This window comes from Diospyros lotus, chromosome 2 (genome assembly GCF_014633365.1).
Source record: "Diospyros lotus cultivar Yz01 chromosome 2, ASM1463336v1, whole genome shotgun sequence".
Taxonomy (NCBI): Eukaryota; Viridiplantae; Streptophyta; class Magnoliopsida; order Ericales; family Ebenaceae; genus Diospyros; species Diospyros lotus.
In genome coordinates, this window is record NC_068339.1 from 13,869,072 (window position 1) to 13,885,294 (window position 16,223).

The 16,223-nt window shown below is 33.6% G+C and overlaps 2 protein-coding genes across 2 annotated transcripts; one reads left to right on the forward strand and one right to left on the reverse strand.

Moving 5' to 3' along the window:
- Positions 1–796: 796 nt before the first annotated feature.
- LOC127795600 (serine carboxypeptidase 24-like) lies at positions 797–8,660 on the forward strand. Its single transcript, XM_052327380.1, has 9 exons — positions 797–1,366; positions 4,929–5,036; positions 5,204–5,299; positions 5,416–5,508; positions 6,079–6,164; positions 6,947–7,356; positions 7,655–7,750; positions 7,924–8,029; positions 8,294–8,660. The coding sequence occupies exons 1-9, from the start codon at positions 1,117–1,119 to the stop codon at positions 8,438–8,440; spliced, it is 1,392 nt and encodes a 463-aa protein (XP_052183340.1). The 5' UTR covers positions 797–1,116; the 3' UTR covers positions 8,441–8,660.
- LOC127795601 (nucleoid-associated protein At4g30620, chloroplastic-like) lies at positions 8,522–15,273 on the reverse strand. The gene is made up of 7 exons (XM_052327381.1): positions 15,132–15,273; positions 12,192–12,334; positions 10,400–10,500; positions 10,257–10,296; positions 9,373–9,444; positions 9,003–9,059; positions 8,522–8,917 (listed from the first exon to the last, which is right to left on the reverse strand). The coding sequence occupies exons 1-7, from the start codon at positions 15,223–15,225 to the stop codon at positions 8,840–8,842; spliced, it is 585 nt and encodes a 194-aa protein (XP_052183341.1). The 5' UTR covers positions 15,226–15,273; the 3' UTR covers positions 8,522–8,839.
- Between the last annotated feature and the right edge of the window lie 950 nt (positions 15,274–16,223).

Sequence of the window (16,223 nt, forward strand, 5' to 3'; positions counted from 1 at the left end):
CTAAAAACAGCACGTTAACTACTTTTTTTATGAGTATAATTACTTAAACAATAAGAGAAAAATTATATATAATAAAAACTAAATTCGAGAGCTAATTAAGCTCATGACCTTTGCTTGAATTTCTACCATATTCTTGAGAGGAAAAAAATAAACGCGAAGAATTTAGGAGGGTATTTATGAATTGTCAGATATATTGTTGGAGCCCTGAGGGGAGAGGGAGTTGATAAGGATCTCAGGCTTTGTGCCCTCCTAAGTGTGACACTTTTTGTCGTATTACATATTCAGACGCTATAAAAATATTTAATTATTTTTATCAAAACATATAACGAAAAAAATGATAAATTCTATACAGAATAACGTTGTTAATGTCACTTCATTCATGTTCATGTAACCTTACTAAAATAAAGTATGATAATAAAGTTATTATTATTATTTATAAAAATGCCATTTTGGTTTAAGAAATTAAGGCAATCAAACTGCAAGGCCCTCCCCTACGATCTTTACGCACATAGGACCAGCCCCACCTGCCCCCAAAGAGAGAGAGGTGCCTTCTGCCGCATTTATAGCTCACAGTTGTCACATTTTCATAGTCGACTAATTTTCATAATTAGTTCTATGATATCAATTTTATAAAGTTAATTAGTTAAATATATCGTTATCGTTTAAGTATACGCGCGGAAAGGGTCGTTTTAAGCTTTTATTTTATGACTGTGCTATTAATCCTTTGGCCGACATGGTTACGGCTTTTGAGTTTTCCTCTTAAAGGAGGCGGCAAGATGTCAAACACTGAGAGAACTCAACTGCAATGTTTATAATTATATATATATATTAGTTTTCCTTCTGTTTGTTGCCTTTATATATAATCACCATTTTCACACGCAAGGATCACAGCTTAGCCCAGTTTAATGCAGCTCAATTTGCTCTGTGACTCCAGCTCATCTCTCTCTCTCCCTCTCTGAGAAGAGAGATAGGAGTAAATGAAACAAAGTTAGAGACAAAGTCTACCATTATTGCTCCACCAATATCTTCGCAGAGTTCCCCCCGTATTAGTGTATCTTCCAGAGAGAGAGAGAGAGAGAGAGAGAGAGAGAGAGAGAGATCAGGTTGCAGGTAGCCATGTCTGCCTGGAGAAGGTCTCTGATTTTCTTGAGCTTCCTCTTCTGTTCAGCCACCACCATTGTTGCTGTAACTAAGCCACAAGAGATGGACAGAATTGCAGCCCTTCCCGGCCAGCCGGCGGTGACGTTTTCCCAGTTTTCTGGCTACATTACCGTCCACAGGCAACAAGGCCGGGCCCTCTTTTACTGGTTCACAGAAGCTGCCGCCGAGCCGGAGAGGAAGCCTCTCGTTCTTTGGCTCAATGGAGGTTAGTTAATAATTAATGAGCCTTCTGTTTCATCTTTGTTGTGTCATTAAGCCTTGATCTTGAACTAGGTAATAAAGAATTTTTGTGAATTATATTATATATATACATAATATTTGTGATTGTAGAATTTCATGCAGAGGACAGCATTTTCAGTTTTGTTATGTAAAACCTTTGATGATTATAATATATATATGGAGTGTTATTGCTACATATATATATATAGCCATTCCTCAAAGAAGTGAAATTAATTAAGATTTTGGAGTACGTAATATCAATGTTTTAGAAATAGAAAATTAATAGTAATAGAATCATTTAAACTTTCAAAAACTATCATATATATATATCTCTTCTGGTGAAGTTAATCTGCACAATAAAATTCGATAAAACATACTAATTTCCCTAATTTAATTATAACATGTCCTTTTCGTTGAAACTGATCCACTTTAATTTAATTTCTAAGGGAAATTCATTTGTTCTAGAGAAATAAAAATAATAATTAGGACATCTGAAACCCATGACAAGCCGAAATATAGATAATAAAAAACTATTTCAAACCCCATAACCATTAATTATTAGGTTGAGTGAAAAGCAAAATACTATATGTGTGTGTGTGTGTATCAATAGAATGGTTGAATATGATTTGATAGGAAATTCTGTTTTATTTGAGTTTTTCTATGGTTTGAGTTTGACCAATTAATGATGCCACAATGATAAGCCAAAGCTACCCATAAATTATAAACTAATATGTTGACTACTCAAACCCAATGCATGCATTGTCCTACGCACGTGCCCCCATCCATCACCCCTTTTATATATATATATATATATAGAGAGAGAGAGAGAGAGAGAGAGAGGGCAGCTGCTGCAGACTTTATGGCAGTGAAGAACTGCCCCATCTACCAGCGGGGCACGTTACTATCATCATTGCTATGGTGCGCTAAAGGTCAGCCTCTCACGAGCTTCATCCTGGTTGCCACCTTCTGCCAGAAGGGAAAAACTCTCTTTGGGTCTCTCTCTCTCTCTCTCTCTCGCCATCTTGTTTTTCGGGTTATATTCCCTGATCTCTTCTTGATTCTGAAGTTATTCTTGTTTGGAAGAAGCCGTAAGAGATCCAAGAGGTTTCTGCAGTTCTTGTTTTTCGGGTTATATATATATATATATAAACATGCATCGATCATGCATGAGGGAAAAGAAAGTTTCCAAAACCCTGTAACAAAGTGGGATGACTTCTTCTCTAAAATGTCCTCCTTTGATGTGGACTTGAAAATGAAGCATGCATTCATAACATAGAATTTTTACATTAAATTAATGGCATAATTTATAAGTGACAAATATCCTACGTATTTGTTGTATTGGTTTATTAGTTTGTACAATTAATATGGTTAACATTGTGGTTAGGTTAATAGAAATAGTTAGAGCGGGGGATTAAATTCTGATTGTATTTAAATTCTACAGCTTTTATATTAATGCAATTTTTGAGGTATTCTTTTCTGCTCTCATTCAATATAGTAGCGTTCTTGAAATCCTAGGTCTCTTCGTCGAACGTGTGAGCCCTAGGTTTCATCTTTCGTTTGTTTCTCTTTCATCGATTCCGACACCGCATTACGTACGATCCATTTCCGGTGATCGTGAGTCCTATGAGTCTTCTCTATTCGGAGACTTGCATTTTTTTCTCTTGCGAATCTCCTTTGTTCGGAGATTTGCAATTGATCATCTTATTTGGTGATCGCAAATCTTGTGATCTCCTCTGTTCTTTTCATTATTTTTATTTTTTTTTATCATCGTTGGTCAATATTTGTTCTATTGCGACGAAAAATCATGATCTGTCCTATTTTTCGCCAAGGCTCAACTCTATCATTGACAATGGATCTAGTCCATATTATCTTCATCATTCTGATAGTCCTAGACTCTTTTTTAATGCAATTTTTGAGGTATTATTTTCTACTCTTGTTCAATAATAAGTATCCATTAATTATATATAAAAAAATTAATAGGAACTGCTCTATTTACAAGAATATTCTTACCATATTGTTCTAAATTAATTTTTCATATTATAAAGTTGGGAAATGTCAAAACATTTTAGTCGGCTGTAATATCCCTTTATAGTTAAAAAATTAATATTTTGTTAAATAACTACAACATCGTTTTTGTGGTATGACTCTGTGTGTTAGGCAACTACGTACGTACGTGTTAATATGTGTAAAATTAAAAATTAGCATAATCGACATGAAAATATCACAGTCAATGTTTGGTTATATATATATATATATATAAAAGGACAAAACAAGATAATATGTAATAAATTAGAGTGACACCTAGCTAGCTAGCTAGCTCTTAAAGATAAGATACATGAGTACTTATGATTAATTAATACTATTTAAACATATGATCGTAGAGGCGTCTATGGTTTGGGTAGATCGACTAAACAACTGAATCAAACCAATGAAATAATTAGTTCTATTCTTTTAGTACGTAGATCAGCAGCAGTGGAATTAATGGTTCTGTTCTAGTTCCGGGGCTTTCGGGTTATCTATCTAGCATATATATTTTGTGAATTTATTAGTTAATTATTATGAATTATTTGTCACTATTTAAAATAAATTGTTACCTGTTGTGTATTGTGCTTAGCTGCAAATTGTTAATTTGTTGAATAATTAATATTGGTATTATTCTTTTCTAACAAAAATTTGATAATATATAGATTATTTTATGAAATGAAATTGGAACCAAGAATTAACCAACCAAATTGAACCAACCCACCCGATCGACTTTTATTTGGTTGGGTTGGTTCAATTCCGAGTCTAATTTTATAGACTCAATGGAGATAGAGGTTCGGTTTTGAGTTAGTCTCAAATTTGAAACAATCTAAACACTCCTAGCTAGATATATATATATATATATATATATATATGAGAAGACTAAATTAATTAAAACACGAGTGTGGGGCCGGTAAGTGAATGAAATAGAATAAATTTGTAATTAACAAAATGAAACAGATTAATTGATATATCCAAGGGCTAAATCAACATAGCCAACTTCAACTAATGGAATAAAAAGCTGCTTGTTATTATTAACTAATTTAGTTGTCCCTTATTAATGACCTTAATTATTAGAGACCTAACTAGAATTAAGTTTACCTTAATTTGAGTTATTAAGGAGTATTAATGTTGATCTAATTCTGTACGTATCATGTAAACTCAAAATACGATAATATTATTTTTTTTTATCATATAATTTCTTTTTGGTCACTTAATTTGTAAAAGAAAAAATTTAGATGAAGTGTCTAATCTTCCAATAATAATAATATAAATTGTCATCAGACGTGGGCCGGCTATATATACCTATGTATATATATATATATATGATGCTTCTTCTTCTTCTTCTTCTTCTTCTTGGTATAATTAGTATAGACTTGTGTGTATTGTTCTTCTTTATAAAAACAAGGATCCAAAATAACACGATCAAGGATTCTCCCACCCTTTAGTATCAAAATAACTGAAAGATGTTTGGTTTATAATATATAGTGGATTGATTACATACATATGTATTGTGTTGTGTGCAGGACCAGGGTGTTCATCCATAGCTTATGGAGCATCAGAGGAAATAGGACCATTTCGGATCAACAAAACTGGTTCATCTCTCTATCTCAGCAGCTACTCTTGGAATCAAGGTATTTCACTCACCATCATTAATTCTCTTCTTAATTAACAAGCACCAGCACCTACGCCTTAATTCTGTCCTTCTTCATCTTAATTTCCCTTCATTAACATTAACATTAATTTCCTCGATCGGCTAGCTAATTTATTCTTCTCCGTTATATATATTAATCTACTGCAGAGGCAAATCTTCTTTTCCTGGAGTCTCCCGCCGGCGTCGGTTTCTCGTACACAAATACAAGCTCCAACCTCCTGGATTCCGGCGACAAGAGAACCGGTACCTCTAATCAGCCGCCGATCTCTGCCTCTCTCTGTAGCCTTATTATCGATCAAATTGTTTCATTTTAAGCCTTTATTAATTAATCGTGTCATTTTCGATCTTGTTAATTACAGCTCAAGATGCTCTAGTTTTTCTCGTCAGATGGTTCTCAAGGTTCCCTCAATACAAGCACAGAGACTTCTACATTGCCGGGGAGAGCTATGCCGGTAAATAAATAAATATATATATAATTAATCAACCATATATGATAATAATTACATTTACTTACCTTTTATGTTAAATCCGGATTGACATGTATAAAAATAAAAGTCCCAATTTTATTAGAACTATTACTTATAAATATCAACAAGTATAATTATCCTATACCTCGATAATAAATAACAATATTCGTTCAAATTTCTAGAGTTTGCCCTTTAATAATTTGAGAGATAATTAAAATATTAAATTCGTGTCTCTAGAGTATGTGCAAATATTTAATACCCAAGTCATCCTAATGACTAGTTACTATAAATTTGTGATAGTTAAAAAGGGTTATAAATTTTGTTCATATGCAAGATTTGTCTTTGAATTTATAATTTTTTTGAGAGAATTTCCCCCATCATTGTTAGAAGGTGAATGTAATGTAGATCTATTCTCAGCCAAAAAATAAAACAAAAAAAATAATTAATGTAGATGTATTGAGATGAAATCTTGTTAATTTGTGTATCATCTCTCTTCATATTTATGGGTAATTAAGTGCGTGATGTGAATCCTAACAAGTGTTATGATATATACAGGGCATTATGTTCCTCAGCTGGCCAAGAAAATTCATGATTATAACAAAGCCTATTCTCATCCAATCATCAACCTCAAAGGATTCATCGTAAGTACATATGGAATACTACAAACATTAAACATTAAGCGAATGTTTAATTACTTTTGAAGAATATTTTTTATTTTTCATTTTTAATTTTCATCTCTGTTTCAATATTTTTATTTTTACATTCACAAAAAATTAAAAATGCATTCATTTCTATTCAATAGAAAATCAGTTTTAGATTTTAAAAAATAAAAAAATATGTGATCAAAATCATGCAGAGTAAGAGATGTAGATATCAATAATAAATGTAAAGATTAATGGATATGATAGTTTGATAAAAAGAAGAGTTATCGTCGTTGCAATGACAAAGAGACATGATGATACTAGTCGAGAGATAAGAATAACGAGAGAAAAAGGTGGCAGGAAGGAGGGCACTAATAGTACTTGTCATCGTAGTGGCAAAAGGCACTGGAGAGAATGAGAAGGTGTGGTGGTTGATATGAACATAATACTAGAAAAAAGATAAATATAAAAAAAAATTATTGTCAAGATTCGAAATAGAGTTCAAATTAGAAAAAAAAAATCATATATCCCTGAAAAACATTTTAAAGATATTTTCTAAAATACAATTTTAGGAAACAGAAATTGTTTTCTATTCTCAAAAAACCGTTTCAAACATAGTTTCTAAGTTTCTATCTCTATAAATATATTTTTTTTAAAATTATTCTAATTTTCACAAGTAAACAGCCTAATGTTCTCGATCGTATCAACTAATTAGTTCATTAATTTTGTAGCTCTAAAGAGCACATATTAATTAACGTTGATATATAAAATGAATAATGCAGGTGGGGAATGCAGTAACAGACACCTACTACGACAACGTAGGAACAGTGACATTCTGGTGGAGCCATTCCATGATCTCCGACAGATCCTACAATTCCATCCTCAAAAACTGCAACTTCACAGCCGACAAATACTCCCAGCGCTGCGACGACGCTTTGAACTATGCCATGAACCATGAGTTCGGCGACATCGATCAGTACAGCATCTACACCCCTACTTGCGAGGCAGCGCCCAAGAACGAGACACCAACCCGCCTCCTTCGGCTCGGTAACACGCTCGTACGTCGTAGGGTTTCTGGTTACGATCCCTGCACCGAAAACTACGCCGAGAAGTATTACAACCGGCCCGACGTTCAAAAGGCTTTGCATGCAAATACGACCGCCGCCATTCCATATAAATGGACTGCTTGCAGGTAAGTCTGGATCTCAAAAGACACAGCAGGTGTGTAAATCCAACCCCTCGCCCGGTCCACTCAGGTTAGGCGGTTAGTACGCGTTAACATTCGCCTGCTACAGTACTTAGTGTGACCAACTAGGCCCCCACAAGGACGTAGAGTGATAGGAGCTGTTTACGAAGGGATATGAACTTGATCTAATGCTTATGCTACTTACTACTTATTAAGCTACCACATCCATACCCTAGTCATTCATCTAGCTAGCTAGTTTTCCATATATTAGTTTCCAATTGATGTGATAATTCTTATTGTGCAGTGATGTCCTCATAAAGAACTGGAAGGACTCCCAAGCTTCTATGCTGCCCACATACAAGGAGTTGATTGCAGCTGGGCTTAGAATTTGGGTGTTCAGGTACTGTGTCTATGCTTCTAATAATGCTTCTCACTTTCATCATGGATAGACATAGAAGAAGAAGAACTAAGAAAAGAAGCAAATTAAACTAGTGCTTCTACAGAGACCCTGGATGGAGCAAATACAGTATACAGTAATGTCCAATAATGACAGTGCTTTAATTTTGAATGCAGTGGAGACACAGATTCAGTGGTACCAGTGACAGCCACCAGGTTCTCCTTGAACCATCTCAATCTCACTGTCAAGACCCCATGGTATCCCTGGTACTCCGGCCACCAGGTAGCCAAAACTTCCATATCTAAGCTCAATTCAATAATTCAACTTTTTTTCACTGTAACAACTAGGGAAACACCAGGCTGAGCTAGCAATGGTAAAGTTATTTGGTTGTGATCAAAAGATCATGGGTTCGAATTGTGGAAATAATTTCTGTGAAAAAAAAATTACAACAAAAAGACTGCATACAAATACAATGCTTTGTGCCCTTTTAACAACAGTAAAGAATCACAAAATGCAAATGGAAATATCTGATTTCTTCTCTTACAGGTGGGAGGCTGGACAGAGGTGTATGATGGATTAACCTTTGCCACAGTGAGAGGAGCTGGACATGAAGTTCCTCTGCTTCAGCCCAAGAGAGCCTTCCTTCTCTTCCATTCATTCTTGAATGGCAAAAAATTACCTCAGAAACCATAACCATGGGATTGACAAGCAGCTGCAAGCCCTTTTCAGAACTAAAATGCCCATTAAAGCTTGTGGATTGTGACGAGAAATTAATAGGAGATAAGGATATCATTCATTCAAATTTGTAATTGTAACATCAAAAGAAAACATTATTTCATTTCATTTTATCACAAGCAGGAACTGGTCTAATACTATTGTATCCTTTCAAGGAACAACATTCTCCACTCTTTTACTGTGGTATTCTATGTAGCGGCATTTTCAGATGGAACATGGAACGTGTTATTAAATGGCTGGACAACTAGTGATGAACGAAAATCAGCAAGCACCACAATTCAAGTTCATTGTACAAACAAGCACCTTGCCTGGTCAGTACAAAACTGGTCCATCGTGGATTCAGCATATGCAGGAAAATCATTGTTTGAATCCCTCGCCAAGGCCCGGTGGCATACCTAAGCTTTGGGCAAGATCACTCATCCTTTCCTTCATTGCCTGAGAATTTCAGAAAGTCCGGCATTTTTTATTCAGCAATATGAGAAATGAGTTTAGCCTATTGTACAAGGCATGCAATTCTCACCTGAACACTTCTCTGATGTGCATCCTTATATGCCTCGTGCACCAGAAGTGAGAGTTTCTGCGGGAAAAAAGATGTTTGAAATGCTAGAATCATATCTCCAATCAATAAATGGAGACCAATCTTGAGAGTTCCACATGTTTAAACTAAATTACAAGTCCATCTCAGGCTGTGCAAGGCCCCCAACAGCCTAAATTATTCAAATCTATTCCCCCAACTACAGTTTTCAGTAACTTGTTGAAATGATTCAAACAACAAACTGCAGGTTATCAAACTCAACAACTGATGGTTTTTGAAGTTTTAAATATGAATGCTCAAAAGATTTTGATTAGGCACTGGACCCATGTAGATCCATCAAGCAGAATACACTCACTTCTGGTCCCAACTCCATTGCAGCATCAGTGATATCAGTACGTATAGGTTGCTGGTTCCCAGATAGTGTAACCTAAAGAAAACATCAATTAGAATTTTCCTCCAAAATCATAGGAAAAGATTGCAGTATTGGGTTATCTCTTTCTTTAAAATCTTATTCATTTTTCATATCTCTGGGACAAGAAGTTTTCCTCTTCAGAAATGTTGTATAAGCTCATGAGAACAGCAGAAATTCGATGATCACAATGTAGCACAGTTACAAATATTCAAAGGAACTATAAGGTGCTTCCCAAAGCATTTGAATTTTGAAGTAACATCACACCAAATGGTGCTTGTTTTTTCCCTTTTCAATGGCACCAGGGTTTTTTTTTTTTTTTTGGAAATTTTTAAAATGATTCCAAGCAATATTGTGAATCAATCTTGTTGATAACAAGATGAAGTATGTAAATTGTTTGCGAAAATTTATCATTATGTTAACTATTCCAACGATTCCTTAAGAAGAATGTCCAAGCAATTACTCAAGATTCGTGAGAAATCGTTTCTTTGCTTCAAAGTTAAAATTATATGTAATAGGACTTGGTTCCTTCACAACAACAGATTGGATTACATTTACTAAGCAGAAACTATTTTTCACGACATTACCAATTGGTGCTTCATGTTTCTACCTCATTTCACATTTATTTATATTTTCAGAATGCAATTCAGTTATTCTGCCTTCCTGTTGCCATTTCCCTTTTAAATTTCCCTTCTGGGTCCTCTTTGGCATTAAAGCTAAAAGTTAGACATTAACAAAATAATTCCTGCCTGCCTGCCTCAAATTACTATAAAGCCACTCGAGGAACTACCTGATCAGATAACATAATAATAGATGCATAAACTACATACCTTTACTAGCTCCCCTTCACAATAACCATCAATTTCCGTTCTGTAGAACAAAACAAAAATTAATACAACTAGAATAAGATATGCTCACATGACACAATAAATAAAATTTTCAATAACAATTGATTTTATTTTTTAAAACATACGCCGCAAGCTCGTTCTGCACTCGCACTGCCTCAACCTGGACAACCGTTTGTGCCTTCTTCACAGTCTCAAATAAATTTTGCATGTTTCCTAGAATCCCTGCCTAATGTCAATGAATGTGATAAGTTAGCTTCAATCAAGAAACAAGAATTAACTTACAATTCATGAGAATAAGGACATACAATTAAAATTAAACACGACCATTCATTCACCGCCATCTCACAAAACTATTTCATATGAGGATGGTGTTGGAACTCTATCACAATTCTCTTGCTAGACAGCTGCATTAGGAAGGGCATCTAGAGTAAAAGTTTGCAAATTGGTTTTTTGCAAGAATTTGTATTATCAATGTGACTTTTAGAAGTCAACTGATATTATGAATGTTGTACCACCGACCTTAACTTGGTTAGGAAAAGATTGCTGATGGTTGATAATGTCTCATAAACTTGAAAGCTACATCATTAAACACAGGTGAGTGATGGAGAGAACATAAACAAGGAATAATTGAGTTTGGTTTTAGGAATTTAAATTTGTTAAGAGTTTTATTATGATTTGGATTCATAATTAGGCTATTACCTCCCTTTCCTTCTCCTTTAATTTGGTTTAGTTATAGATTATTGGAACTGCCGACAGATTTAACGTTGGACTGTCATCTATTATGAGATCAGTTAAATCTTTGCAAAAGTTTGATTGTTTTAGAAGCTGCACTACATGCCTTTATGCACCACACCCAAAAGTAGCTTGCAGTTGGATGGTCTATTCCTCAGACATGCTTCCAGGTCTTGATGAGAAATTAGGATTATTAAATTTTGATGTTTGATATTAGCATTAAGGGTTGATTTGAATTTTGGAATTTAGATTTTAGGTTTTAGATTTAAGATCTTTATGACTTTTATTTATTTTGTTAGGGTAATCATTGATAGGATATTTAATTATTTATCTTATTTTATTTAGATTTTAGATTTTTTTTATCTAGTTGAGATACTTGTAGCTAGGTCAATTATCTAATACTCGAGGCCTCCACAAGTCATAACAATACGGTACATCATCACCTCACATTTGAAGGAATAAAATAGAAATTGAAGCTTTCCTTTGATTTACTTGCTCGTGTTTCAATTCATCAAATTATAGCATAGAAAACAAATTTTCAAGGCAGAACCTTAGATGAGGTATCACAGAATGTATTATTAACATTAATATAATATATGAATAATGCTATTGGTACACCTTTGTGTACACCTTGGACTACACAAAGGTGTACCAATGACAAAAATGTCCCTCATGAGGTGCATAGAGGCACATGGAGGCGAGGGGTATTTTGGTCATAATACCCCTTTGTGTAGCTCAAGATGTACAAAAATGAAATAAATCTAGCATGATTCATAAGTTATTGATTAATCAACCTTACCTCTAATTAAGAGACTCCCTCACAAATGCTACATAAACCACTTAAATAGTTGCTCAAAGTTCCAACTATAGTTGACTTTCTTTACACAAACATTTTAACTCTTAATTTATTGTATGCATATGCTCATTGGTTGAGAAACATAAAAATAGGCCAACTTCTGGGTGAAATTAGTATCTTGAAAGGATATAGAAAAATCCAAGAGCCAAGAAATGTGATCTCATCAGCAAATTTATCAAGATAAGTATTGCAATAAAAATAGGTGAATATTTGAGGTGGAGGACCAGTCATGTTAAATGTCAGACAGATTCAACCTTACTCTTTACAAGACAAGAAGTGACATGATATTGACAGAGTCATATGTACAAGAGAAAATTAATTGGTATAACCTTTGAAGATGCTTCATCTCCCTTCTCATTATTGTCCTTTTTGCCTCCAAATATACCACAAATGCGAACAGATCTATGATTGTGCCCAATCTTTTGACAAGCAGACCGTGATAAAATCCACATGCTGACTGGATTTGTTTTACCTATAAATTAAGAGGGAAAGGAATTTTCAAGTTAACTCTTTATATAGTCAACCAAAAGTGTATATAGACATGAACCAAATAGGAAAGCAAGATTGTAGCAAAGAGAACATTCAGAGTTTTTTTTTTCCAAATTTTAAAACTATCTAAAAAAAATTGCCAAATAAAACTCAAACAACACTTATTCCCACACTGTTAACTCTGTGTCACATCCCTCTAATCACCCTTCAGCACAGCAACTTTTGTGCCACAAGGGTGGGCAAATTTGAAGATTATAGAAGAAACCACAAATGAGGTTTCTAATTACATAGAAACCAAGCAGTTTCTTTAATCTAGAAACCGCAAAAGTGGTTTCTTCTTTATTGAGGAAACCGTAGTTTCTATGTATCAAAGAAGAATTCTATAATCTTCAAATCTGCGCATCTTTTGAAACCTGATTTAAGGGATATGGTAGAAAGTTCTAGCATGGGAATAAGTTTTATTTGGTAATTTTTGTTTTTTTTTTATAGATAGTTTTAGAGTTTGAAAAAACTTGAACATTCACACAAGCACCAGACCCTACAATCTACTTAGGAGAGCAAATGGGATACATAATGCATCATATAATTCAAATAATAATTATGTCAAAGCAGATAATGTATTTCTATATTATGATGTTCTTAACTTAGCTCTCCAAAAACATTATGCTCTCTCTCTCTCTCTCCCCTACCACTGAATATGTAACTGACATAAACTTCCTTACAAACTAAAACTTGAAAGAAAAAGTACAAGCTCCGAGGTTCATACCTTCGAGCTAAGCCCTCTATTTGTGTCCAAATTTCAGTGGCTACATGGAAGCACTTAAGGTTCTTACTACAATATTATGTAGACAGTGTTTTCTTCCTTTCTATTTATTAGGGTTTTGTCCCACATTTGTTCCAGGACAAGATTGTAGGATTACATAGTGCCCATAAATGATCCCACCTAGTCAAGTGACCCAATTAGACAGATCATATTCCTATCATATTTGGGAATATGGTAGGGTAATTTAACTAAAATATTATTGTTCAATTAGTCTCTATTACAAATATGACCCTCCCCCAACTGAGCACTAGGGACACCCATTTTAGGCACTATTACAAAGTCTAAGTAGGAATTGGTTGGAGGCTATATTTATAAATGAGAGTATAACACAACATGTTTAGACAATTAGACAGCCATAGAAATATTTTCTCTCTCTGCAATCATAACTGTTTGAGAAAAGGGTTTGGAGTTGTGATTTCCTGTATTGTTCCAGGAATCATACTCCATGGACTCAGAAAGGTTCATTTATTCAGCATAAATAAGCAGGTAAAGCATCTTCTTGAACACCTTCTTATGGCCTGCCCTCTAGTTCACCTACCTCAAAAATTGCCACGTCTAGGCTTAGAAGGGTTACATGGTTTCTCATCAATGTCTCTATTTGACTCCTTGATCTGCCTTGGGAAATAATCCCCCGATGGATATGAGCAACATGCTCAAGTTTTTTTGGGCAATACGAGAACTTGGATCATCAAAGGCATAAGTGAACTTTGTCTTCCACTATGCCTGGTTGTCCAACAGATAGTTTAGGCCCTTTCTCCAGGACACAGTTCTGAATTAAATTGAAGTGCAATGATGGAGATCATTTATCAATGATTCAAAACTAAAAGCCATTTTTGACGCCTTTTCCTGGATGCTTGAAAGGCTGGGCTTTCCTTCCCCCCTTTTCATCTCTCCTTCCTCCTTAATGCCTTTACGTCAAATACCAACTACAACGTTGGACTGGAATTCAATTACTCCTTAAATGAATTAACAAGCTCTGATTTTTACTTCTCTTGGTCTATGAACACTATTTCTGTTATTCTAGAATTTAGATAGTTTATTCCTATCATAGATATCATGGTGGCCTGCCAAACTTCAAATCTGCTCTGGAAAATTTCCCTGCATCCACCTTGCATTGATATTATGTGACATAAGAACGCAATTTTACTCATCTATTATCTTTAATCATATCTAAGCCATCCTGTCGTGCAGGAGTTATCTCTTGAAATATAAGCTATTTAAGAAAGAAGAATGCAAGGAAAGCACATCTGCAAGACGGCTAACCATTGTTAAAAGTTTGCCATGAAGGAAGGAATCACTTCAACTTCATAAAAAGAAGGGGGAGATAGGCGTCCCCGGCTTCCCCTTTCTATTTTTGCAAAAAAGTTGTTTCCCCAATTTAAATCCATGGCCTTCTAGTCAAGAAAAGGAGCAACTTTAACGTTGCAACCATGGCTCGTCCTCTTTACTTCATCTTCTTCTAAATCCAAAATTTATCCAATTTAAGTCATTGCTTGTTCCTTTACCAGGGTTATAAGACCTCAAGAAGTAACATTTTTTGCCAAATTCACCCGAAAAAAAAAGTAAGAAAAATCCATCTTTAATAAGCTCATGATTCTTTGTCTTTTAGTGAATCCAATTGGCAGCGCAATTCAGCCCTTACTCAACAATTACACTCCATTTCTCAGAGCACCTTTCAGATAACAGAAAAAGAAGACCCTTTCCTCAAAAACACACATTTAGCTCCAGCCTGTAATTTCGTAAAGCAGACAAAACAATCACCAAGAACTCGATTCATCCCAGAAACCCATCAAAAATTTGGCAATACCCTATGTACCAAGCTGCAGAAAATGGGAGTGTGCTCCTTAATTTCTTTGTAAAACTTGGCAGAATATATGTAAAAAGGCCTAAATGCCCCAAAAGAGCCCCATAATCAAAAGAAAAAACACGCACAGAGAGAGAAAAGAGAAATGATTACAGGAGAGTGAGGAGAGTGAACTTCTTCTCCGATCATTCGCTCTGTGCAAGTTCGAAATCTGAGCAGTGACGGTGGCGCTTGTTGTCGATGCCATTCCTGCGAAAGGATAGACTTCTTTCCGAAAAGAGATGACAAAGGACTGACCGATTTTAAGGTAAAATACATATCTTTCCCTGCGTTCTTTTGTTTTAATTTTTAATTTTAAGTTTTAAATTTATTTTTAATTTTTTATTTTATTAATCTATATTTAAAAAATAAAAAATACATTCATTTGGTCATTTTAAAAAATTATTTTTCAAAACAAAAATCTAAGAAACACATTTTCTTTGAAATTTTAAGAATAATTTTTTAATAACATTTTATTAAATAAATTTAATTATCTAAAAAATTAAAAGTATTTAATTTTAAATAAATTAATTAATTAACTTGAAAAAAATAACAAGTACTATCATAATATAATTATAAATAAAAAATATTAAAATAAAAATAAAAAATATGAACTAATATTATGTAATGTGATTATAAATGATAAGATTCTATCATTCGAAAACACATTTATTTTAAAATTTTGAGAAAAATTATTTTATAATATTTTATTTAATAAATTTAATTGTTAAATGATAAAATTAACTATTTTTAATAAAATTTTATTATTAAAATAAAATAATAAATTATTAGACTATGAGTGATAATTTATATTAAATATTATTATATATAATATGTGTAATATATTTAATAATATATTATATGTTATCTTATATTTCTAATTATAATATAAATACAACTAAAATAATATTTTATTATTTTAAGTTTCATTTATAAATTTTTTTCTTATTTTCAAAAATATATTTTTAAAAATAACAATATAAACTCATTTTTATTATTTTAAAAAATTAAAAACTAAAAATAGTCTAAAAACAATAAAGAAAACGCAACCTAAGATTTTTACTATTTGGATAAGGTTGGCCACGCAGGCATATGGGGTGGGGTTCACACTTGAGCTCACACCATTCCTTTGATTTCAACAAATATTATGTTATGTTATCTGACGTGAATAATATAATAATTTCGTATTGATGATAATTTTTGTCA